Source organism: Schistocerca gregaria, chromosome 2 (genome assembly GCF_023897955.1).
Source record: "Schistocerca gregaria isolate iqSchGreg1 chromosome 2, iqSchGreg1.2, whole genome shotgun sequence".
NCBI classification, from domain to species: Eukaryota; Metazoa; Arthropoda; class Insecta; order Orthoptera; family Acrididae; genus Schistocerca; species Schistocerca gregaria.
The window spans coordinates 776,801,113-776,827,596 of record NC_064921.1 but is presented as its reverse complement, the minus strand read 5'-3'; the positions used below and the strand labels follow the sequence as shown (position 1 = coordinate 776,827,596).

The 26,484-nt window shown below is 38.6% G+C and overlaps 1 protein-coding gene across 9 annotated transcripts in view; it reads right to left on the bottom strand.

Moving 5' to 3' along the window:
• LOC126335019 (ryanodine receptor) overlaps positions 1 to 26,484 on the bottom strand; it is a 691,249-nt gene that overhangs the window by 322,257 nt on the left and 342,508 nt on the right. For all 9 annotated transcript variants that reach the window (XM_049997852.1, XM_049997851.1, XM_049997850.1 and 6 more), the window contains 5 exons: positions 23,031 to 23,229; positions 21,494 to 21,718; positions 11,005 to 11,138; positions 10,716 to 10,910; positions 5,211 to 5,328 (listed from right to left, as the gene is read on the bottom strand). In XM_049997852.1, the coding sequence (XP_049853809.1) occupies positions 5,211 to 5,328; positions 10,716 to 10,910; positions 11,005 to 11,138; positions 21,494 to 21,718; positions 23,031 to 23,229 (871 nt within the window). The remainder of the gene's footprint in view (positions 1 to 5,210; positions 5,329 to 10,715; positions 10,911 to 11,004; positions 11,139 to 21,493; positions 21,719 to 23,030; positions 23,230 to 26,484) is intronic.

Genomic DNA, 26,484 nt, shown 5'->3' with positions numbered 1-26,484 from the left:
GCCCCACTCCCAAATTTAATAATGCAGCACTTGTTAAACACCTTCTCTCCTTGTCCCAGTCCCTGCAGTGGTAACACTTTTTTGCCACAAACCCTACCAATCAGGCTCAACAAAATACCGATATTGAACCTTGCCTAACTCAGTTCACTCCTCTATCCAACCGTGATCCACCCCCACTGCCCCCTATATGAACCCCTGTTAACTTTCCCGAATTTTTTAACCTCAAACCTTGCCTCACCATGCCTCAACATGCAAACTAACCTTGCCTCTGCAGAAAGAACACCACTCCACCATCTAAAACCTGATCCTGATCTTATAATTCTACCTGCAGACAAAGGCACCACCACTATTGTTTTGAACCACAAGGACTACCTGGTGGAAGGACTCTGCCAGCTGTCAGATACTTCCACCTTCAAGCCTTGCTACAGTGACCCCATTCCAATAATCCAACAGAATCTCCAGTCACTAATCAAATCCTTAGGACAATCCCAGAACCTCTCCCCAGAGTCCATCTCTCTACTCACACCTACCACAGCCTGCACTCCTACCTTCTACATGTGCCTGCACTCCTACCTTCTACATGCTTCCTAAAGTACGTAAACCTAACCACCCAGGACGCCCCCTTGTGGCTGGTTACTATGTCTCCCACTGAGAGAATCTCTGCTCTCGTAGACCAGCACCTTCAACCTATTACCTGGAACCTACACTCCTACATAAAAGATACCAACAATTTCCTCCACCGACTCTCCACAGTTCCCATCCCTTTACCCCTTGGTGCCCTGCTCATCACAACTGATGCCATCTCCCTGCACACTCTCTAATGCCAATGGCCTTACTGCTATTGAACACTACCTTTCTCAATGCACAATGGATTGCAAACCAACAACCTCCTTCCTAGTTGCCATGACCAACTATATCCTCACCCACAATTACTTCTCCTTTGAACACATTACCTACAAACAAATCCGGGGTACAGCTATGAGTACCCACATGCCACCATCCAATGCCAACCTATTCATGGGCCACATAAAGGAATCCTTCCTAAAAACTCAGAATCCTAGACCCCTCACCTGGTTCAGATTCACTGATGACATCTTTGCTATCTGGATCGAAGGTAAGGTTACCCTATCCACATTTCTCCAGAACCTCAACAACTTCTCCCCCATTTGCTTCATCAGGTCCTACACACCCCAACAAGCCACCTTTCTAGATGTTGACCTCCACCTCGAAGATGGCTACGTCAGTACCTCCACCAATATCAAACCTACTAACCACCAGCAATACCTCCACTTCGACAGCTGCCACCTGTTCCGAAGTCCCCTCCGAACGGCCTAGCCACCCATGGTCGACATATCTGCCGTGACGAGCAGTCCCTCTCTAAATATGCCGAGGGTCCCACTGAAGCCTTCACTGACTGTAATTATCCTCCCAACCTTGTACATAAATAAATCTCCCATGCCTTATCTTTCCAATCTCCCACCACCTCGCAAAGTACTACCATCTGGCCACAGAGGGGCATTCCCCTCATAACTCAGTACAAGAAACTGAATTACATTCTATGCCAGGGTTTCAATTACCTCTCACCGTGCCCTGAAATGAGAAATGTCCTGCCCACTCTCCTTTCCACTCCTCCTACAGTGGTATTCCGCCATCCGTCGAACCTACACAATATACTCCACCATCCTCACACAACCCCTGCTCCCAATTCCTTACCTCATGGCTCATATCCCTGTAATAGACCTAGATGCAAGACCTGTCCCATACTTCCTGCCACCACCCACCTACTCCAGTCCGGTCACTAACATCGCCTGTCCCATCAAAGGCAGGGCTACCTGTGAAACCAGTTATGTGGTCTACAAGCTTGGCTGCAACCACTGCACTGCGTTCTACGCAGGCATGACAACTGACAAGCTGTGTGTCTGCATCAATGGCCATCGACAAACTGTGGCCAAGAAACAAGTGGACCACCCTGTTGCTGAACATGATGCCAACATAATATCCTTCATTTCAATGACTGCTTCACAGCCTGTACCATATAGACCCTTCCCACCAACACCAGCTTTTCGGAATTGCGCAGGTGGGACCTGTTCCTGCAATACATCCTACGTTCCCGTAACCGTCCTGGCCTCAACCTTTGTTTGTCACTGTCCTCACCCATCCAACCCATTCCCTGTTCCCCTGTGCATAAAAGTACGGCAGCACAAATGTTCATATGGAGATGGCCACTGAGACACTGAGAAACAAGGAATGGTGGATGCTCAAAGGCAGACACCAACTGTACTGCGAAAGACTACTAGCAACTTTAAACATACTGAAAATGTTCATAAAGTTTCAAAGAAACAGTACTAACAAGGAGAGGTCTCCAGCGATGGGATCAACTTTTTGAAACCAAATGTACAGTGACGTTGGTTAAGATCCCAGGTATCACACCCCGCAGCCATTCAGTGTCGTGAGCCCTCGTTTGCAAGTAATTCACAAAAAAATAAAAAAATAAAATAAAAAAATTGGGATTCTGCATGACACTCAGTAATGATAAAAAAGTCAAATTATCTAGTCTGGTTGTGTGGAGTAATGGATAGGATGATAGGTCCACATGCAAGAGATTGGGGATTTGAAACCTTGTCAGGTGCAATAAATTTCTTTTATTTTTAAATCTTTATCAAAATGACTTCAATCATTATTTTTTTCAATTAATTGGTTTAAATGTATTTTATTATTTCTATTCCTTTGTCGCTGTGTTTTCATCACCAAATGAACGTTTTTCATTTGGTTCGTTTTTTTTCTTTATATCATTCTTTTTCTGATTAGAATTTTTCTGAATATGAAATTAATTATATTTATCTATTATTACCTATTATAATATTAAATTATTTGAAAATTCCAATCTATCAGTTAAAAAATGAAAGATCAAATAATCTACTTATATTGACTGTGCAGTAGTGTGAAAAATGTGATTTTTTCATTACCAGATGTGCATTTTCATTTAAAGCATAACCTAAATACCTATTGCACTATGGACAAAATAATGTAGATGAAGATTTAAATGAAAAAACAACTTATAAGTAGAACAAAATTCAAACAAAGTGAGAAACTTATATAATGAAAGCAATAATGTGGAAAAAAAGACAGGGTGCTAAAACAAAAGAAAATAAATTGAAATTAATACATAAAATTAATTAAAAACACACGAACAAAGATTTGAGGTGGAAGAAGAATGATAGTAAGAGAAATGAGAGCAAATGAAGAAGTTGAATTTATGACCAAAATGTTATGAGAATGGAAAGGAAATAAAAAATTGCATTTAAATCAATTAACAGAATAAAAAAAAATTATGAAAGTCATTTCAATAAAGACAAAAAATAATAAAAATGTACTGTGCCTGGCAATATTTGAACCAACAACCTCCTCTTAGAATCATTCTATTTGAAGCAACTTTTTGAACACTATTGAGTGCCGCACAAAATTCCGAAATTTTTTTCATTAATTTCTCACAAATGAGGGCCTACCAGGGTGAATGGCGGCAGTATGTGATACCTGGGATCTTAACCGACATAACTGTATAGATGGCATCCTTGTAAGTGAAGAATCTAGGAATGTGCTGCAACTTCCTTGGTATTGCTCCCATAGGAACTGGAAATACAATTTCAGACTCATTGCAGTGCGTACAGGGGTATATAAGTGATCACTCTTCCCAAGGTCCAAATATAAATACAAAGGGAATGGTATGTTAGGAAGTACCCTCTGCCATGTATGTCATAGTGGTTAGCAGAATACAGATGTAGATACAGAGTTTGGCTTTGAAAGTAAACAGTCTCTTGTTAAATTCAGGCCACAGGTGCGAATTTAGGGACACAGCTTAGAAAAAAAGACCAGAGCATTGTTTGCTTTTTTGTTCACACTTGGTGTTCTAGAAACTATTGTCTCTCATTAGAAAAACAAACTAAAAAGTGAATTTCAAAAAGTCTTTTTAACTAAGTGTAGCATTTACACCCCAATGATCTCATTCGAGGACAAGTGAAAAAGTAATGGCAGTTCTTAAAAAAGATATTTTTTAGGTAAAACAATATTGGAAGTGACATGATTTCTTTACATTATCTTCTTCAACCTCTATGCACTTAGTCCACCCACTGACAAGCTGCCTAATGCCTTCCTGGAAGATGCTTTGTGTTATTGTATATACTCACTCCTACAGTGCCCCCACAACCCAGTCATCCAATGAAAACTTGAATTCACTCAGGTGCTGCTTCGTTGGACCAAGTGAAAATCACTTGGAGCTTCATCAAGGACATATGACTCATGCTCCAGCAGCCCAAAATAAAGATTTAGCAAGCACTGGATTATTTTTAAGCTTCATGAGAGCAGGCATTATTATGCTCAGAAAATCTATATGCATTTGGCAGGCCACAAAAAGAATAAAAACCAAAGAAACACATTTTCTTTAGGACACAACAATGATAAGCATCCTTCAAATTAAGGCCGCGATCAGGTATGGGCACCTGACATATGTGTTTGTTTTTTGAAAAGAAAATGTTATGATGCAAAGCCAAATATGTTACATATTTTTAACATAGTTGTTTATTATGTATTTCCTTTACTTCACATGATGTTAGCAGTCATGTAAGATGCATTACCTGTGATTGTCAGATTACAAGACTCACTGTGCAGATCCATTTGATTTCTCACAACAAGCAACAACACTCTGTGGAACTATGAACACTCCACAATTCATCAGGAGGCTCAAGAGTTGGAACAGTCTGGTCTATGACCATATTACAGTGGTTAGCTGAGCGCAGAGATTCAGGGAGATACAGAAACTTTCTTGCTAGCACAGATCTTTTTTATGAGCTTGACTTAAAGAAAACACACCCTTAACTTACTAGCTAATTAGCAGACCTTAGTTCAATCCCTTACAGTGCTGTACGGGGAAATACTGTCTCTTATTTTGATGGGGTGTGTTTCAGTTTCAACTCAGCCATGGTAGCCAACAAAATTACTTGTAGGCAGGTTTTGTGGTGATGTACATCATAATACTTATAGATTTTTGGACTCTCCTTATTTTTGCCTTTCAAAGTATGTCATTAGGTTTTTGTCGAGTTCTTAATGCTCTTTCCCCAGACATATGTAGACAAGCGCACAAATGAGCACACTCAAGCAGAACCAAAATTTATTTTTTAACCCACAATTGCAGCCCGAATGTGACTTTTAATTACCTGAATGGTGAACGACCTCTCTTCTTTTTGTCATCTCGGATAGCATCTTGGTTATTTACCATCCCATCCATGTTGTATCTATTTAGATCCATATCACTTGTTGACCTATGAATTTTACCTACAAAACAATAACAAACACAATTCTATACAAAAGAGAACCTTGTAATGTTTACTAAGTTCATGTATGTCTTCATTTACAAGTTTTTATGTGCATTCATTGTTACTTTTCACTCATTTACATCTTTTAAAATAAGATAGCCACAAACAAATTCAAATCCACAAATGACTGGTGATACTATTTTTGTTACCTCCTACAGAATTCAATCCAGAATTTAAAACATGATGAGAATGTAATAGACGCCAGTAGAATAATTGAGGAAGAAAAAGGTGCAACATTATTAATGAGCAATATGAGGGAAGGAAAAAAAATGAAAGAGTAGAGAGTCTTAGGGAATTCTGTAGTGCCTGCTATTCATAAGGAACACTCTTTTCAAAAATGGAAAAGATGATGTGATGTAGGATCTGTAATTAACAACTTGATGTGACTACTGGCACAACTGTATTAACACTCAGAGCTTGTTACACAGAAGCATAACAACAGCGTAAGAAAAACCATTGGTACCTATGGAGCAGAACAATTTCTGTCTGTTTCAGCACTGGAAGCTACTCATCAGGAGAATGTATTAAGTGTAACTGCTGACGGTAAGTGAATGTGATGATACCATGCAAATACAGGGTGACACAGAATAATGGGAATGTTTGAAAAGAGTAGTGGCAGCCATGGGCAGGTGGCAGCACTGTGGGTTCATGAGAGTTAGCAAGTAAACAGTCCGCCATTTCAGTAATCATGGATTAGGGGAATAGACAACAGCATGCATTAGCCATAAAAATGTTTTATAAAAACAATGATAGTTTGGTAGCATTGTAGAGGGAGTTTCAACATATTTATAATTTAGGGTATAATGATGCCATTCTGTTGAAACACGTGATAAAATGTTGGATTAATAACATTGAAGAGACTGGATCTGCCCTCGAGAAGAAACCAACAGGATGAACAAGAAGTGTGCATTCTCCAGTTGCTGTACGTCTGTCTTACAGAGCCCACGTCATTCAATTCATAAGCAAGCAGCAGCGGTTGGAATGTCCCAGAAGAGTGTTCACAGAATTGTTCATCTTGATTTAAAATTTCATCCATACAAACTACAGATGGCGCAACAATTGAAGGACAACGATTACCAGTTATGATTAGGATTCTGTCAACAAGTGATAACAAAAATAAACAGTGACAATGAATTTCTAAACCAGTTGTGGATGTCAGATGAGGCACATTTTTATTTCACAGGTTATGTGAATAAGCAGAACTACCGTTACTGGGCAAACACAAATCCTAATCATGTTCATGAGCGCCCTTTACATGCTAGTAAAGTGATAGTATTGTGTGGTGTTTCATCACATGGGATTATCGGACCATATTTTCTTACAAGTTAAGAGAACTGTCAGTGTCGATTGTTACATGGAGATGTTACGAACTTTCATTACAACTGCAAAGAACAAGTTTTCAAATGCTCAAGAAGCCTGGTTTCAACAGGATGGAGTGACATCACACACTGCACAGCAGTCAATGGCATATGTGCAAGAATTGTTTGGCAATCGTGTGATCTCATGATTCAGTAACATTCCCTGGCCCCCTAGGTCACGAGACTTATCCATTTGCGATTTTTTTTCTTGCACGGCTACGTGTCAAGAGCAAAGTCTACATGACTCGGCCAGGAACCTTAGATGAGTTACAACAGAGAATTTGGGATGCAATTCATAGTACACCAGGTGAGATGGTGCAGAGGTCAATGAGGAATCTCAACAGCAGATTTCACCAATGTATTCATACAGGACACCATATAAATGAAGTAAATTTTAAAAAAATGATGGATGCAATCAAAGTTTCATAAACTGGCAAAGTTGTAAGGTTTCAATTACTATAAATGCAATTTCTGTCCTTCATCACTTCTAGTTTTACTGGATTGTGGAAATGTTCTCGTTCTTCTGTGTCACCCTGTATACCATGCAGCCTGTGCTGTTGTTGATGGATGTGTGAGAAGCAAAGATGAACACAATGCACATATTAAAAAACAATATACTCTGATGAGCCAAAACATTTTTACCACCTGCGTAATAGCTTGTCTGTCCATCTCCGGAACGAAATATATAACTGATTCTGCACATCAGGGATCCGACAGTTTATTGGTAGGTCTTTTGAGGGATATGGCATTAGACATCTACACACAGATTGTGTAATTCACATAAATAATGGTCCACTGAATTGTGTACGCAGAGATGGTGCCTAATAATGACCCAGATGGATTCCATAGGATTTGCATCAGGTGAATTTGGTTGCAGAGACATCAATGTGAGTTCACTATAATGTTCCACAAACCACTGTGGACTTGGGCAATAATACGGCTGAAAGATGGCATTGCCATTGGGGAAGACATCAACCAAGAAGGGATGCAGGAGCTTCTTTGCTGTCAGTGTGTCTTTGATTACTACCACAGGTCCCATGCAAACACAGAAAAATGTCTCCCACAGCATAATACTGCTCCCACCAGCCTGTGTCTGTGGCATGCTGGATGTTTCGAGACACCGTTCACCTCAATGATGCCATTTTTGGATACGACTCTACTGCAACAAAAATCTGATTCACCCAAAGACCTGACACATTTCCATTGAAACTTCCTGGCAGATTAAAACCATGTGCCAGACCGAGACTCAAACTTGGGACCTTTGCCTTTCACGGGCAAGTGCTCTACCAAATTAACTACCCAAGCACGACTCACGCCCCAACCTCACAACTTTAATTCCACCAGTACCTCGTCTCCTACCTGGATGTGAGTCATGCTTGGGCAACTCAGTTGGTAGAGCACTTGCCTGCGAAAGGCAAAGGGCCTGAGTTCGAGTCTCGGTCCGGCACAGTTTTAATCTGCCAGGAAGTTTCATATCAGTGCACACACCACTTTAGACTGAAAATTTCATTCTATTCTCATTTCCATTGATCAACACTCAAATCCTGATGGCCTTGTGCCATCACTGGGTCAACATGTGAACACATAGGGATGATCTGCTAAAGAACTCCATGTTCAACAATGTACGATGAACAAAACACTTGTGCATGCACCAGCATTGTGCTCTTTCGGCAGAGATGCCACATATCACCATCTATCTTACTTTACAGAGCACACAAGCCTCCAAACCCCACATTCTGTGAAAAGTAATGGACATCCAATGATATAGCACCTAATGGTAGTTGCAATGTCCTTCTACCTCTTTCCATAGATGCTCATGACAGTACGTGAACATTCAACCAGCTTTGCCATTTTTGAGATAATCATTCACAGGATTTGCATAATAATAATTTGCCCTTTGCATAGTTGCTTATCTCAATTGATTTTCCCATTTGCAACCCATATCTTCAATAGGGTGATCCCCATTTGTGTCTGCTCCACTTACACACTTTTGTTACTGCATCATGTGCATGCAACACCACCAGCTAATATCCTACATCACGGTGGACAGTGGTCATAATGTTCTGGCTGATCAGCGTAGAGCCACTTAGCATTTGTTCATATCTAATGAGCAGAATACCACAACAGTTTTACGACTTCATTTCAAAACACACTAACAAGGGGATCAAGTCTACTTATCATTGCCAATTTCATCCAAGTTTATAAATATGCACAGGTTGAAAGTGACAAAAGTGGGAGCTCCAGATGACCAACTGTTTAGAAAATTTAGCATTTATGATGTGGGGTGAGTGAGGCATGAGACATTTATGTTAGCAACTCTCCAGGCAGCAATTGGTGCTGTGGAAAGAGTACAGAACGGTAATTCGAAGATTGTGGGACTTATTCCCTTTCAGGGAACTCCCTTTTTAATTTTAATTTTTACGTTACTTACAACGCAAATACACCAAAATAATGCTAAAAATATTGTATGTGATTTGATGAATCCCCATGTTCAGGAGAACAAATTTCTTCTATTAACCCACTCATGGGCAGGACAAAGAAAGCTAAAACTGTACGGCAAGATTTTTCAAGAGGAAGAACAATTGCTGTCATGAAGTGTTAAAGTGATTTCCCCAAATGCACACTGCAATGTCTATTTGTATCATCATCTAAAGAATATGATTAAAAATCTTCAAAACAGCTCTTATTTCATTGAGAGACAGAAAGAAATTACATCTCAAAAAGACTGCGTCAAAATGCATTCCATTGTACATCACAAATTGTCCTTTCATGTTTCTGGAGAAATGATAATTACGCTTGGTGTACTGCCAAACTGTGCAATGAGAGAGAATCTGTTATGAATGTAAACAAATTTTGTTTCATATAAAAACTGTAAAACAACTGTGTAATTGTAAAACTGCAGCATTTATAACATGAGCAAGATAACAAAAAAATTACTGCTTCCCCTGTTTTTATGATTATTAGTCTAGAATTTGTAAATGATCAACTGTAAAATATTAAAAGTATCTAACTGTATATACAAGGTTTCTATGTATATCTTACAGTCCCTTCCTTGAAATTTATTTACAATGCCAAATTCACCTTTTCAAGCCTTTTATGAAAATATTAATAAATACAATACAATGACCATTATTTCAGTTTATTTGTAGTGTCAGGAATGTAAAGGGTGAAAATAAAATAAAGTTTCTGCATAGGGACTCAATCCCATGATCTTCAGATTATGGTTCTGTACTCTTTCTGTTGCATCACCTGCTGCTTGGAAACATGTGACAAAAATGCTATTTCTTTCTAAACACTTTGACATCTGGAGCTCCCACTTCTGTTATTTTAATTTCTGACCAAACCCTGCACATACCATAAATTTGGGCAAAATAGGTGATGGCAGGTAGGTGCGGTCCCTTTGTAACAAGAAATATGGAATTTAATTCAAGACATTAGGACACTGTCAAGCCATCATGAAATGCTAATTTTCCACTTGTCAACCCAATTCTGATGAAGAAAACTTCTTTTAGTAGCAAGAATAAAACTAATTTGTTTCAGTGGACATGGCAGAAAAGATTGGTGGCTGAATGATACTCATCAGAGCCTGTCCAGTAGCAGTGAAGGAAAACTAAACAGCCATCTTAGAGTATTTCTAATTCGAATATTTGCCAGTGGCTACCTGTATCTGGTAATGTAAAATCTGTAACCTTTGATAACTGAGGAGCAGGTGTATGGGAAAATGAGTGTTATCAATAAACCACCAACTGCACAGAGAACTACATTGTTTTATTACATTTTGTTTTTTTCCTTCTCGAGACAGCTCTGAAAACACTACAGGACACAAGAAACAAAATAAGTATGACTAACTTACGAATATGTCCACTGAAAACTAGCTGTAATACAAGTACTTTCTGTCTGTTTTCTTAGAACTCTTCCAAATATCATACTGACATGCCAGATTTACTTTTGTTACCTTTGCAGGTCCAAGATAATGTCTGAAACATACCTGGCTCCAACATTCCATTTGTCAATGCATTTTCCATGTTATCATAAGTAGCATTTCTTGACAAGGAGCCTTTGCGTGGTGGTCTAGATGGTCTATTTTTAAGCTTGCTAGGTGATTGTGGTGAATCAGGTGTTGGTCCATTCATAATAATTTCATCTGCTTCTACAACATCTTCTGAATAACCTCGCTGGAGACCTGTTTGGACAAACATGTTAAAAGTTACTACACATGGATTACGCAAGATATGCAGAGCAACATGAACATAAAAGATTGTGTATTTTGTGCTTACCTTTAATATCGCTCATTGTAAATCCAGATTTCATTATCTGTTCAATATGAGCTGGTGTTGTCTGATCAGCTTCAGCGAGTAATCTGTGTTGTCGGATTTTTATTTCTTGCCATCGCCTAATTTTCTCACCTTCTCTGTCAAGAGAGAAATAGGGGAAAAATTGCATGTGAGAGATATTACACTTGAAGATTTTATATAATTTACTTTGTTCTCTTTTTTCTAGAACATTATCATAACTGAGAAGCACAAACAACTCAGTGAGACATGGCACCAATACTGGCACTGACACTGTTTTCAGGACAGTAACAGTTATTTTGTTGAAATTATGTCCATACATTTACAGTAATAATTTTTTCAATGAGAGACAAGAAATGGAGAAACGTTTCACTGCAGGTGTGGATCCAGGGTGCGAGGGAGGGGGGGGGGGGGGGGGGGGGAAGGGTTGACAGAGATTCATCTTGTCTGAAAATATGTTAGATTTGTTGCTAGCAATAAGTACAGTCAGCCTGTGAATGGATGCCTTTATAGTGCTGCAATGTTTCCCGCAGCTGGTAAGGACAGAGCTCACCAATACAGGCTAACATTCAGGAAAGCAACTGAAAACATTACTCAGAGTTTATGTCATTTTCAGAACCTTAGTGACAACACTATTTTATTTTCTGAAAGTTGACTGAAAAATTGGAAACCAATTTATATGAAAATATAAATGCTTTTAGTAAATTGATTTTTGGGGTCACTCCTGTGACCTTTGTCCTGAATCCATGCCTGAGTTTGGGTATCCATTTATGAGGGGAGAAAAATCTCACAATAAAAGTATGAAAGAAGAACTGCAATACTCAAAAACTTATGCTGATTCTGATGGAAAAAATAAAGATGATGTCCAACAGAACAGGCACCATTTGTATGATTCAGCAGTCATATATATAGAATGAAAGAGAAATTGTCAGAGCTTAGCTGCATAAAGGTACTGCATTAAATGCAACGGTGACATATGAAAAGTTATGCTGGACTGTAACTCAAACCCAGATGCTCTGCCTCTCTAGAATGGTTGCCTTAACTGCCTTGGCCATATGAGCACACTTCCCATCCAGCCCTGACGATATAGCACCCTCTGTCCATTATCCCCTATTTGCTCACAGATATTCAGCTGAGCCTCACAAGCGTTCAAATGAGTGTGTGCTTCTGCACTGTACAGAAAATATCATTTCACCATCAAGGTGCATATATGCACGTATTTGTATATGTGGTGTCTGTTCTTGCAGATGTCCACATATACCTGGTTCATGCCCAGGTCAAGCATGAATTTTCACATGTTGCTGTTGCATTTAATGAAATGCCCATGTGCTGCTGAGACCTGAAAATTTCTCTTTCAGAAAAGAGACTGACTATTTACAACACAAGCATCAGGAACTGAAAAAAAAAATAAAAATTATGTAGGTTTCTCTTTAGAATGTGCTCCTATGGTCACTTTATCTTCTTTTTGATATGTTATAAATTGTACCACATTTAAATCCACATCTAGCCAGTTTTAAATCTAGATATTTATTACTGCCTGGGTCAAATAACTGAAGGGTGACACTTGTTCCGAAATAGTGTTATCCACAGTGATTTGTCTGAACCAGATCTGTGCTTCAGAAAATCATCACTTTAGTCTTAGTCTTGAAACAGAGCATGCTAGAATCCTTCTATTTGCTTTTACTGACTCTTATCAGTTTTTTTTCTTTTCCTTGGTTTTCACCTGAATCTAGTTATGCATATCGTGTATCAGCAGTGTATGCTCAAATAAATCAAAACATTATTCAGACCACATTCCAGTCAAATTCTTTATTTTCATGATCACTTTAGTACAGAATTACAATGATGTATTTAGTTTTTCTGGAAACCATATTAATGAAGTAATGAATAACTGAAATTATCACAAAAGCAATGGTAGATTTAGATTGAGCTAATTAGGAATTTTGGATGTACTGACACATACCATTAGACAGCTAGACTTTAAGTAAATTTTTTAAATTTTCCTGAAAATAATTAACCTAACAGATAACTAGTACTGAATTCCAGATGTACCCAAAATTACTGTTGCCTTTTGTGCCATTATACCTGTTTGATTCCTGACTTTACCACTATACTTTTGTTGCTCTAAATTTTCTGGCCCGAATGACAGCCATCATTAAACATTTAAGCCACTAATTATGAATTTGTATTATTTACCATAATTTCTAACATATAAACTAAGTTGGAACCACTGTGCTGTTTTCTATGTGGACATGTCTGCATGAGTGGCCACTGACAAACTGTGGCTAAGAGACAGCTGGACTGCCCAGCTGCTGAACATGCTCCCTAACATAACATGCTTCTTTTCAGTGATTGCTTCACAGCTTGCACCATCTAAGGCCGTCCTTCTCTAAAATGTGAAGGTGGGAACTCTCCTTGCAACATATCCTACATTCCCACAACCTCCTGGCCTCAACCTTCACTAGTCCCTGTCCTTCACCTGCCTAAAACCTTCCCTGCTCCCACTCCAACACTACACAGCCTTCTTTTCCAGCAATGCGGCACCCACAAATATTTTACCCCTCCTCTACTTCCCTCCTTTTCAACTCACCTACCTCCTCCCTCCCCTCAAACCTAACGAGTGCACTTAGCAGCCCTACCCTGTCCTCATCATGTCCCTGCATACTTGCCCACCGCTACCCTACCATCCTTCCCCCTCATCACCCCAGCCTCCTCCTTACCCCCACCACTCATGCTCTGCTTCTCTCGTCAAGCACAGTTGATCACAGTAAGGCCCTCACTGCCAGAGATAGTGGTCAGGCGTGTGACAGTCATGCTTGTGAGACTGTGTGTGTGTGTTTTCTACTTTAGAAGAAAAGCTTAAATATGTAGTGGTCTTATTGCTGTGCCTACCTGAGAGTCAAAGTCTCCTCTAAATGGTGTGTAGTAATTTATACTTTTCATAATGTTGGCACGACTTGTTAGCAGGTAATTCACAACATATGGAAACTCCAGGCAGGAATATCAACAATGCAGGAAAAGACAAATCACTACTCACCATACAGAAGACACATAAAGTTGCAGACAGGCACAATTAAAAGACTTAATTGTGCATGACTGCAATGTGATGTGCCTTCTTTACGGTAAGTTGCACTCTCTTTTCCTACGTTGTCGATTCACAACAAAGGCATAGCAAATAGTTCTGTGAACTTTTTTATTTTTTTGATCGACAATTTATTATGTAAAGCAAATTATTGCCTGAACAATTATCTGCCACTCTAGTGTATTTCAATCATACAGTTCTACAAAGAAATATGCAGTTTTCAAATTCTCAAATCATCTTCATGCCAGTTTATAAATACCCCTTCTCTTCAAAAGCCTGCTGCCTGCCACCACCGTTATTACAAGCAACATCAATGTACATAAAAACTAGACCACTAGCAACTACCACATTAATGTTTAGGAAATGAGAGTCATCTAATACATGACTAACATCTCTATGTGAATCTGCTGCCCATATTCATCCAATCAACATCTCTATAGTAACTTTTACTATTTTTTAATAACTCCTGGAGTCAGCCAGTGGACATTTGTCTGGTCGCATCTTTCTATCAACATCATGAATGTCTGTATATTTATCATCTGTATCAGTAAATTGGTGTGTTAACTGACCATGTAAACTGAAACCAATGGTGTGATATTAATCTGTCAAAACTCAATTGTGGAAGTGCACTGTACACAATCTGCCGACATTATATTGATTAATAGAATGTTGAAAGTGCTTGCCTGTGAACAACATTTCAAGTGAAATCTGAAACTGATCTTTGTATTGCCATAAGTGACAATAAATGTGGAAACTTGGAAAGGAAGAAATATCATCCAACCAGTTGTGTAAGAAATGTTTACTTGAACCCTTGATGTAGGTTTTGGTAATCATCAAATCATCTTATTCAGAAGGAAACTGTAATTTTGTTACATATTGTGTTGAAAAGGAACATTATTAAAGCCATCTGGCTCTTGTCAAGAACCCTACCAGTAAATTTGTTAATTGAACGTTGTGTTGTGTATATCATGGCAGAATTTGCCACACAACCAATTTACACCAATTCATTGGATTTCCACTGATGAGACACTGAGTGCAAATGAGAAATTAGAGGTAGTATGTTTCAGTGTCACAGTTAAAGTGATGAAATACATGTCATGATTAAAGTGGTGAAGTGGACATTGTAAATTATCAACTTTTTCTTGTAATAAGAGACATCATCTGCATAAAATATTTAAAACACTGTCTTCCGGTATTTTGACATGGTTGTGTATTTTTTCCAGTACTGAATGATTTTAGTACTGTAATTATTCAGAGGAATACTTGGTACTGAACATCCTTGACACAATGATTTGTTTGTTGTAATTTCATCAGCTTTTATCTCCATTTTTGGGATGTATCCCAGTCTCTCTCTTCACTTATGGTTTCCCTGATGTCGCAGCATGTATCCTGTGATCCTGTCCCTTCTCCTTTTCAAAGTTTTCATATATTTCTATCCTTCCTGATTCTCTGGAGAACCCCCTCATTCCCTATCTTATCAGTCCGATGAATTTTCAGTATCCTTCTGTAATACTACATCTCAAAAGTTTCTATTCTCTTCTTTTGTAGTTAAAAACCATAGTTCACGATTCACTTTCATACAAATGATGTGCACCAGACACACATTCTCACCTATTTCTTCCTTAAATTAAGTTCTATGTTTCATCCTTCCAAGTTTCTGCTAGTGAGGAATGAGTGCATTTTTCTAATTGTGTGGTCGGCCTTGCCCAGTCCAGAATTACGTTTTATATTTATTGAAGTTCAGTGAATGTCCACTTGCAGAGAACCAATAATCAATTTTCAGAAAAAAATTAGTTACATTTTCTAGTACTGAAGTTTCTCCATTATGCTTGATAATGATTGTTGTATTATCAGCACAGATAACTATTTTCACTTTTTGGATGTAATTATGATAGTAGTGAAAATCCCATGTTGTAGTGAAATAAGTGCAGTACGATTTGAGAGATACAGAGGTGACCGATTATCCTGGGACTTAACTCAGTTCACTGTTACTAGCGGCACATCATCCTAATGCACCTGTGTGTAGCATACAAAATATTGCACCATAATCTAAGAGTGAAATTAAAAATTGAAATAGCTTTTGCAAACATTGTATGCTTCACTATATTAATGTTAGTTAAATCACAGAATGATCAGATGAATGTGATTCAGTAAATACATTGTTTCAAGAACAATATAAGTGTCAATAAATAATGATACTAGAAAGCTAAAAATTGTTCAGAATGGGCAAATGTATATCACAATCAACTGTTACAAGTCTCAACTTGATCAGAACAACAATTTGTTCAATATCAGCTTTTTATGAAAAATTGAAGGTGCTAAATATTAGACTCAGAAAGATGAAAATTTGTATGCAGCCTCAGTTTGATATAAAAGCATTAACTATGTGACTCCATTAAGCTACCTCTAGGAGTTTTCAAGTAATTTACTAAAAACTAAATTTGGAACAGAAATGTCCTTCTCCGTAACAGATTAACTGTCATTTGCATTAGTGATAGTTCTATTACATTCATTAAATAATACCACTGTGTCAAGTTTCAAGACTTTAATGTAAATAGCAATCAATACAAGGATTCTAAATGAAACAATTCAGAGGTCATGTTCTACTGCTGATTCTATTCTAAAACCTCTAGCCAGCAAAGTTTCAATGCAGTCAAGCTGAAACCTTTTCAGTAACTAAAGTCAACTTAACTTCATTCATCTAAAAATTATGAAGGTTATAACTTGGTGCACAACAGAGTTATTAAATAATACATGTCTGAGATAAAGGCCATTTAGATGCTGCTGACTGTGCCTAGAGTGGTTGACAGCAGACATTTCATTTGGCCATCTGCTGCGCCCATATATAAGTATGGCCAGAGAGGGAGTAAGGAAAGACACTTCACAGCAAGCTATCAATCTGTTCACGTTAGTCAAATGCCAGCTTACGCTCTGCCTTGGATGATATTACAGCCAGGCTGCTACCAAACCCATGTTTGGTTAAATTAGGAAGTGAACTGCACATCATCCTGGATCACTTAGATCTCATGGAAATAACTGTTTGTTTGCCACCCATAATGTTGACAAAACCAGGTGGCAAGTGATGAGATTATTTTCCACTTTTGTGGCAAGCAATTAAGTTTGAAGATTAAAAGGCAGGGTGAAAGATTATTTTATTTGTGACTTGCTGCAGAGGTTGCCTCTGAACAGTGTAAGGTAATGGGGGACAATATGACCATACAGCAAGTCAATACATTTATAGACTCATCTTTCCCTGATAAAGAGAATGTAGAAATCAGCAGTTTCAGATGGTTTAAATTACTTGGTTACATAATTGCATGTAATTACTGTGCATGACTTTGCCCTTAAGCAAATAAAGTAGGGTGTGCTTGTAATGTGAGTCCTTGGATTTTTTGGGTACCTAATCATTGAAATAGAAGTAATGCAAAAACGAGCTCTTCCAAGTAGTTCATAATTTAAATTTAAAGCACAGCAGCAGAAATACTATGTTGGGCTGGTGTACTTCAATCAAAATGTTTCATAGTAGAATTAAGTTATAAAGATGTTTAGAACAATTGCAAAGTAAGCCAATATTTTATTATGATGACACCATTCAGTTTCGATCTTTGTAGTGTCAGACAACTATTTGTATGATAATATTCTTCTCGGGTATGGAGCCGGATCATAACGTCTTCATGACACAATATTTCCGCGGTCCAACTGGCCGCCATCTTCAGGTGAGAGTGCTGGTGCACGATCTCGCCGGAACTGACTTCCCAGCGCAAGCGGCGGCCCCTATATAGGCCGCAGAAGACCCACAACGCTGTGCGCGAGAAGGTGCCGTAACCGCCCTCTAGCGCAGTAGACATACCCCGCTGCCAGTGATGGAAAGAGGCGAAATCGAGATATCGCTGTCAAAAATTAAAAAATAAAAATAAAAATTTTATTCCGACGATAGAACCACAGACCGTTGTTTCTTAATGTCAGATAACACTGGGTCCCAAGTCTTACTTAAAAGAAAACCCTTGTCTCTATTAATAAGATTGTCAAATAACCGAATCTCTATGGATTCTTTTAAAATACAGTCCCAATAGCGAGATGCAGGGGCAACCATTTGTGTCTCGTCATATAGTATTCTGGGTCCCTCGGTGAGACAGTGTTCCGCCACTGCAGACTTCTCAGGTTGAAGCAGCCTTGTGTGCCGCTGATGCTCAACACATCGCTCCTGAATGGTCCGGATTGTCTGACCAATATAAGTCTTTCCACAGTGGCAAGGGATCTTGTACACACTGGGCTTCCTCAAACCCAAGTCATCCTTAACAGAGCCAAGGAGCGCTCTAATCTTGGCTGGTGGACGAAAAATACTTTTGATGTGATATCTTTTCAGAATCCTTCCTATCTTCGAGGAAATGCTCCCAGCAAAAGGCAGAAAAGCTACCGATTTGCAGGTATCTTCTGGTGGTTCAGGCGAAGGTCCAAACTGGAAAGCACGACGGATCTGTTTATCTGTATAGCCATTCTGCTTGAACACAATCTTAAGATGGTCCAATTCTTGTGTCAAGCTTTCTGCATCTGAAATGGCATAAGCTCTTCTCGCCAACGTCCGCAGGACCCCCGTACGCTGGAACGCTGGATGACAGCTAGAAGCATGTAAGTAACGGTCCGTGTGCGTAGGCTTTCGATAAACGCTGTTTCCCAGTGTCCCATCATCCTTTCTGTACGCCAGAACATCCAGAAATGGAAGCTTTCCATCATTTTCCACCTCCATGGTAAATTTGATGCTAGGATGCAGGGAATTGAAATGATCTAGGAGGCGGTCCAGAGCTTCTCTCCCATGAGGCCACACCATAAACGTATCGTCAACGTACCTCCAAAAACAGGTTGGTTTTAAGGACGCCGTCTTCAGCGCCATGTCCTCAAAATCTTCCATAAAAAGATTGGCGACTATTGGGGACAAAGGGCTCCCCATAGCCACTCCGTCAGTCTGTTCAAAATATTTGTCATTGAATAAAAAGTACGTCAACGTTAACACGTGGCGACAAAGCCTGGTTGTTTCCTCATCCAGTTTCTCACCAATTAATTGCAAGGATTCTTCCAGAGGAACCCGGGTAAAAAGCGACACGACATCAAAGCTCACAAGCAAATCCCAGGGACTAAGAGACAAGGACTTCAATCTCTGAATAAACACCATAGAATTGGAAATGTGATGTTCGCATTTACCGACGTGAGGGCCAAGAACAGATGCTAAATACTTGGCTAGATTGTAGGTAGGAGCACCCAGATTACTCACGATCGGACGAAGCGGGACCCCTTTCTTATGAATCTTGGGTAGACCGTATAATCTCGGTGGCACGGCAGCACAAGGACGAAGTTTTTTGCGAACGTCGTCAGGTAAAGAACTCTTCTTCAACAGTGAAAGCGTCTTCCGTTTTAATTTTTTAATTTTTGACAACGATATCTCGATTTCGCCTCTTTCCATCACTGGCGGCGGGGTATGTCCACTGCGCTAGAGGGCGGTTACGGCACCTTCTCGTGCACGCGTTGTGGGTCTTCTGCGGCCTATATAGGGGCCGCCGCTTGCGCTGGGAAGTCAGTTCCGGTGAGATCGTGCACCAGCACTCTCACCTGAAGATGGCGGCCAGTTGGACCACGGAAATATTGTGTCATGAAGACGTTATGATCCGGCTGCATACCCGAGAAGAATATTATCAATTATTACGCCGGGAAAGCCTTCATAGTCACAACTATTTGTATGTCTCATATTTCGTGCAAAGACATCATTAAATTAAGGGAGAGGGGTGAAACTGTGCCCAAACATGTAGTTATTCCTAATTATGTAAATCTGATAGCATGTGGTAAATTAGAACTGATTTTAATTGTCTGTGCTTAAGAATAAAATTAAGTATTAAATGCAGAGTGAAAATAGTGTAATGCAAAATGGACATGAAAGTATTTGTTTTGTGTTTTGATGAGCATTTGTCATTCCGTTGCATAGTGTTTTGTATTTTTTAACTGCAACCAAATATAAAATTATTTGGTGATAAATGTGTATAAAATTATATAGTTTACTTAGGTTTACGTACTTAAATCTTATAAAATTGTAAACGAATAGTGGCCATGTTTAGGAATTATTTTGATTAATGTAGTGTCACATGACCTGACTCACAACTGGGGATATGAGTGTGAAAGTGGGGCTTTTGGTCGTTGTCCATAGTGGTGGTAAGTTTGGAGCAGCAAAGTGCTGTGAGTGTAAGCATGGATGCCAGTGTATGCGAATAAACTGTGAAGGAACAACATGAAAGTGTGTAGATGCGGGACAATAAACAATGTGTACGAATTGCGCCAGATATCATTTATCCAGATCGGATTTCTTTACAAACTTTAATATGCATTGCCACAAAGTTAGAAGTGTTTTTTCTTTCTTTTTTTAAGTTTCAATCTGAACTTGTATAGTGTACCTCATTTCACGCAAGATTGTGGTATAGACAATTGTGTATTCCATTCACTGCTGTTCAAAAGCTAGCCAATATATGACTCAGTATTGGGGGCGCAAATGCAACCGTTCACTACCAACCCTTTTTACAGATGAGTCATGTGTAAAATAGGTAGTGAATGCGCCTGAGTACAGTTACAACTGCAACTAGTGCTGTTTATGATAGAGACATTATTATTATTATTACTATTATTATCAGGAATATTAGTATGCTTGTACATGTGAACTTTTATTGAATATATTAATCAGCTATAGCTCAAAACTTTTGTTTATAGTCATAGTTCCCGACCCCCCTGAGTAAATAGCTAGTAGGAACAGTTCCTTTCAGTGAGCTCAAGAAGTCTGTGGACCTGCAGACTGAAAATGATGGTCAGTATGTTCTCCATTGCTTTCTGGATGACCACAAAAATAGTTTCCAGGCTCTTGCAAAATAAGTTGGTGATGAATAATTCTATATTATTATCCAGCTGCTGCCCCACAATGTGACCATTCAAATTTATGTTTTCCCTGGATTCTCTAAATTTTTAAAGGCAATCGTGGGATGGTTCTTTTGAAAAGGAGACTGCTGGTATATTTCCTCATCTTTCTTAAATATGAACTTATGCTTTCTCTTTGAAGAGGAACCTTTAAAACCAGTTTTCCTTCTTCCAACTTACCTTAAGTAATGTCCATTTTCTGATCTGAAGAAGAATTATGTCATTTTGGAAGTCAGAAATATTGTTGTAATTTATTTTTACACATGTTTCTCAGCTGTAATGGGAGTTGTAACATGACAGATGTGAAGATCAGTAGAAATACATACATACAAAAATCTAATATTTTTGCAACTGCTGAACAGATTTCAGCAATGTAGTAATATAATCCTTATTGTGGACATTGGATGGAAAAAAACTTAATGACACCAATTTTTAAGTCCTTACTCTATGAAAGTTGACTGGCAGATGACAGGCAGTGAAAGTTTCAAGAATTCCCAGTTGGCTTTTTCCATAGTCTCAAATGTATTGTGACTTATCTTCAGACACGGGGGTGTGTCTGAACCAGCAGGAATACGAGTAACATCTATTTTAGTATCCAGCATGTCATCTGTGTTTTCAAATATTGGTTGATCCTTGGTGTACCAGTAAGTTACAGCTCTCTTCATGTTTCTGTAAAGGTTAAATGTATAAAATTACATTTACACACTATGTATCAAATATACTAAGGTAAACTACACTGATTTGAGTACAAAGGTCAATTGCACTAAACACATTCTGCAAATATTTGATCAATAGATATGATCATTCAAACTGTTTGGTATACTAAATGATTCTGGGGACAATTTCAGATTTTATTTTGTGTTGAAGGCAATATAAATTATGATGAAATGTAAATAAAACTTATATTACATAACTGAAAATGAAATTGCAATACACATACTGCAAGAAAAAGAAAGAAATACAGGGGAAGTGAATAAAATAAAAATACCAGCTTAAAACTGAGAGCGAAGCATAAAAAAAGAAGAAAAAGAAACTTCACTACAAGGCCCAGAGGACCACCCAGTGCTGACCAACTGTCATGTAATGCTTTGCCATATGCCATATGGAGAATCACTTAAAGTAATAGTTCATATTGTGTAGCTATATAAGAAAAATGCTTACTTATTGAGATAAAAAGTTTCAGGATACAACTGACAAATGCAAAGGCAAAAAATCAAGCAACCAGAAAAAGATATTCCTTGTCTGGAACAAGAGGAACAATGGATAAAAGGTGAAATACAGGTGATAAATCACTTGGGCTTCTGATAGGAGCATAAGTGCACCCCCCCCCCCCCCCTCTCTCTCTCTCTCTCTCTCTCTCTCTCTCTGTGTGTGTGTGTGTGTGTGTGTGTGTGTGTATCACCCAATCTTCATTCTGTAATAAACAAGCTCCCACTAACTGCACTACCCCACAAGAATTTTGATTTAGTAATTTGATTATGTCATGCAAAGGAAACCGAGGCAATTCAAATAAAAAAAAAAAAAAAATCAGATGAATTTTTGTCTTATCGTACACTGTTAATATACCTATAATACAGGGAAACATTCCACGTGGGAAAAATATATCTAAAAACAAAGATTCTGTAACTTACCAAACGAAAGCATTGGTACGTTGATAGAAACAATAGCAAACACAAACACACACACAAATTTCAAGCTTTTGCAACCCACGGTTGCTTCATCAGGAAAGAGGGAAGGAGAGGGAAAGATGAAAGGATGTAGGTTTTAAGGGAGAGTGTAAGGAGTCATTCCAATCCCGGGAGAGGAAAGATTTACCTTGGGGGGAAAAAGGAACAGGTATACACTTGCACACACACACACACACACATATCCATCCGCACATACCAGACACAAGCAGACATATACCATCGCATACGCGAATTACACTAAACATGAAAGTAAATTATTCTTAAGAATCTGTAAAAACACTTTTTAAACTTACACACAGAACGGTTCATAGCCTTCCTGTAACCCACATGTAGTGAAGAACTTCAGAGTATTGACATCCTGACCAAATGTCAATTTAGCTTTCTGTCCAACACTTAAAGTACATGCCGGAACAAATGAATCTCCTTGCACATCCGAAAAAGATGTTTCTCCTCCAAGTGCATCCATCAGAAGTTCACCATTAAGAGAGAAACCTGATTTGTTAAAAGAGTAACAGTAAGTATCACATTATCCATGTATTTGACAATTTGTGTAGACTACTGTTGTACAGCACTATTAATAGAATTAAATAATTAATTTTATGCATATACACAACAAAGCATGAGCAGATCACAACTAGTATTTGCACATAAATAATTAAAAAAATTAAGGAACTCTGCATCTACTTTGGTTTGAAAGTTATTTGCAAATCTGGCAACTTGAAAGTGGAAATTTTTATCACAAATTTTTAGTGAAAATAAAATTCACAGCATTATGCGAATTTATCATGGCTAATTCTAAAAATAATATGTTCAATTAGAACAAATTTTGGCTTTTAGAATTGCAATGACCAGCAGAACAGCAGAAATTGTTATTGCTGCATTGATTTACTGACATGAATACATAACCCTCCATCTGAACACTAGAGACAGTGCATGTAGGTTATCACAAACACAGGACTATGCCTTGTGGTAAATTTATTAAAACTCATCAGCTTTACTCAGTTTCTGATTAAAGAGTGTATCGTTTTACTTACACTCACAGAAAATAGATGGCAGTAAATTGTTCATTTCATTATCTTCCAAACTGCCATTATTAGGTAATACTAAAAGTGTCACAAAAGCATCTGACTAAGCATCTGTCAAAGTTAAACAGAACTTAACAATTGTTATTATCAAGGGTATGTGGCACCCCTTTACAGTAATAAGGATCTGATTCAGAAAATATAGAGTGTTGCTGATATACTGGACACAACAGTGCCCCACACTTACTTCAAGATGTTTGTTGTGTAAGGTATAATATTAAAGGAAAATTCAGGTGATATTTACACATTATTAATGCTGTAGAAGAAGGCACTGAAATTCTTTGCTGGCGAAAATTTATTATGTAATTTATTATTTGAAAACTTAACACTACTACCACCACCACAACATATTTTTCAAATTTAGATTCTTACATAATAAATGGCACATAAGATCAATGACCAAAAAGTTACAGTACTTAAAGCTTGGAAAATTTTAAGTGCTCCACCAACTATTAAAATGTTGGAAATTGAGCAGTTAACTGAAGACATAGCTGTACAATGTAACAGTGGGAAAATGCTGAAAAAGTGAAGAGGAAACAATGAAAAACAATTTTTGATTTCCAGAAAGATATGTTTAAAAGCAGATAGTGTAACATTTAAACTGCGATGCATAAGTTATATTGCAAGAACAGGGCCTAATATTTAGAAAACAGCTCTAGTACTAGCGACAGAAGATGAGTTTCACTTAAAAGCCACTGAATCAGACAAAATATGAGCTAGCATGACAGATAGAGGGAGAAAATTATACTCTGTGTTTTGTGAAAATACACACATTTTTCCAGGTGATTATCTGAGATATAATAATCAATTCTTCCCCTATCAGATTTTGGCCATTTTCTTGAGGTTCTGAGGTGGATTAGGGCAAGTCGCAGTCAAAATGGAATGACCGATGTGCCAAGTATTTGGCATTATCAATAGTCATGGCTCTTACGGAAACATCAAATTGAACACATAATGTATCTACTCTCATGACGTTGTGCAACAAAAACAGCTCATACTTGCCTCCATAACTTCAGTATGCACAATGGTACGAGATAAGATACATTAGGTGCTCTATCTGATGTTCCTGTATAGAGCCATGTCTATTGACAATGTCAAATTTTTAGCACATTGCCTGTTGTGTTTTAACTGTGATATGTGCTCAGGAATGTCAAAACCATTTGAAAACGTTTGTAGGACAAAATCAATAGCGGAATTGGCGTACCTTCACTCATGCTGAGTGCAATTTCAGAGACTGCGCATCCACACAGTTCACAGGCCCATTTAAGAGGCCATCTGGGTCGGGCCCCTGGTGCGCTCTGGTGAGGCACCAAAGAAACGGTATTATTTAAGCGATAACAAATGAGTGCTCAGCCTATTCTGTAACTTGTATTACTGTTGTACAATCAGTATGTTCAGTGCAACACACAAATGTACTTCATTGTATCTTACGTGCTGCTCTATAAAGTACTATGTTCCATGAATCATGTTTGTTCTTGCTATTGCAAACATGGTGATGAGTGAGAGTTATATTGTCTTCGTGTGTTAGCGTCAGTGCTAAATCACTCACCAAACATCTCGATGGAAGAAATACTCCAAAGCATCATTGCTTAGCAGAAAGCTATTGTGAAACAACTCTGCTCTCAATCAAGTGGCATCTAAGTGTTTGCAGTAGGTTATTCTCCCATCAGTGCAACCGTCACCCTTCTCCACATATGATGAATCAGATGAAGAGTGGGACTCCTATGAGATACGGTTATATCACCATTTCCAGATTTCTTGCCTGTGTGATACAAACCCATAAGCAGCTTTCTTTCCTTGCTTTTCCCACCCATTTATCACTTTTTGCGCCAATTTGCAGCTTTCCACGAACCAGCCAGCTTATACTTTGATGAAATATGCAAGCTTCTCTCAACCTGTTACTGAGAAAGAACGCATGTCACCGCCATGCGTGTGGAACTTTACCATTTTCATAAATTTCCAAACCATCTTACAAAGCCTGGGCTGCAGAATAACACGGCTTGAACCATCACTGTAAATTTGCCACTAGTACTCATCACAAACCCTACACTGATCACATGGTGCATGATGATATTATTTGTCTGGCTACAGATATAGAAGTCTATGAAAAGCACCTCAACAAAAGAATCTGATGCTTATGGATGTGTACTTTGAAGTGGCATGGGCTGCAGGCAATCAGATTGTTACTTGAGGGGAGGTATAGAAAGTTGCTGAGTCAGCCCCTCTTAGGCACACTGCAAGTGTTCAGGATGACAAAGAAGCCATTGCAGCAGTACAACCTTCAACTCAATGTCGCATGGGGCAGTGTTAGTTATGGCCTCAGCAGCAACAGGCCACAGCACAACAGTGGCTGCGTGACCCCTGTTCCATCTAGCCCGTACTGCTTTGTTCAACACGAGCATTCTGGGTGCCCTAACCATTGGGCTGTTTGCAACAAGTGTCAAAAGAAAGGCCACATTGCATCAGTGTGTGACTGTTTTTCAAATCTGGCAGACACACTAGTACTGATGGACATAAACTGTATCTCTACAATGACTGTCTCCCCAAACTAATTGTTTATTGACTTACGTGTGTGTTTAATAACCTGCTAAATTGCAAGTGGGCACAGGAACTGCAGCGACTTTAGTAAACACACAAATGTATGTGGACTTGGGCTCGCCTACCA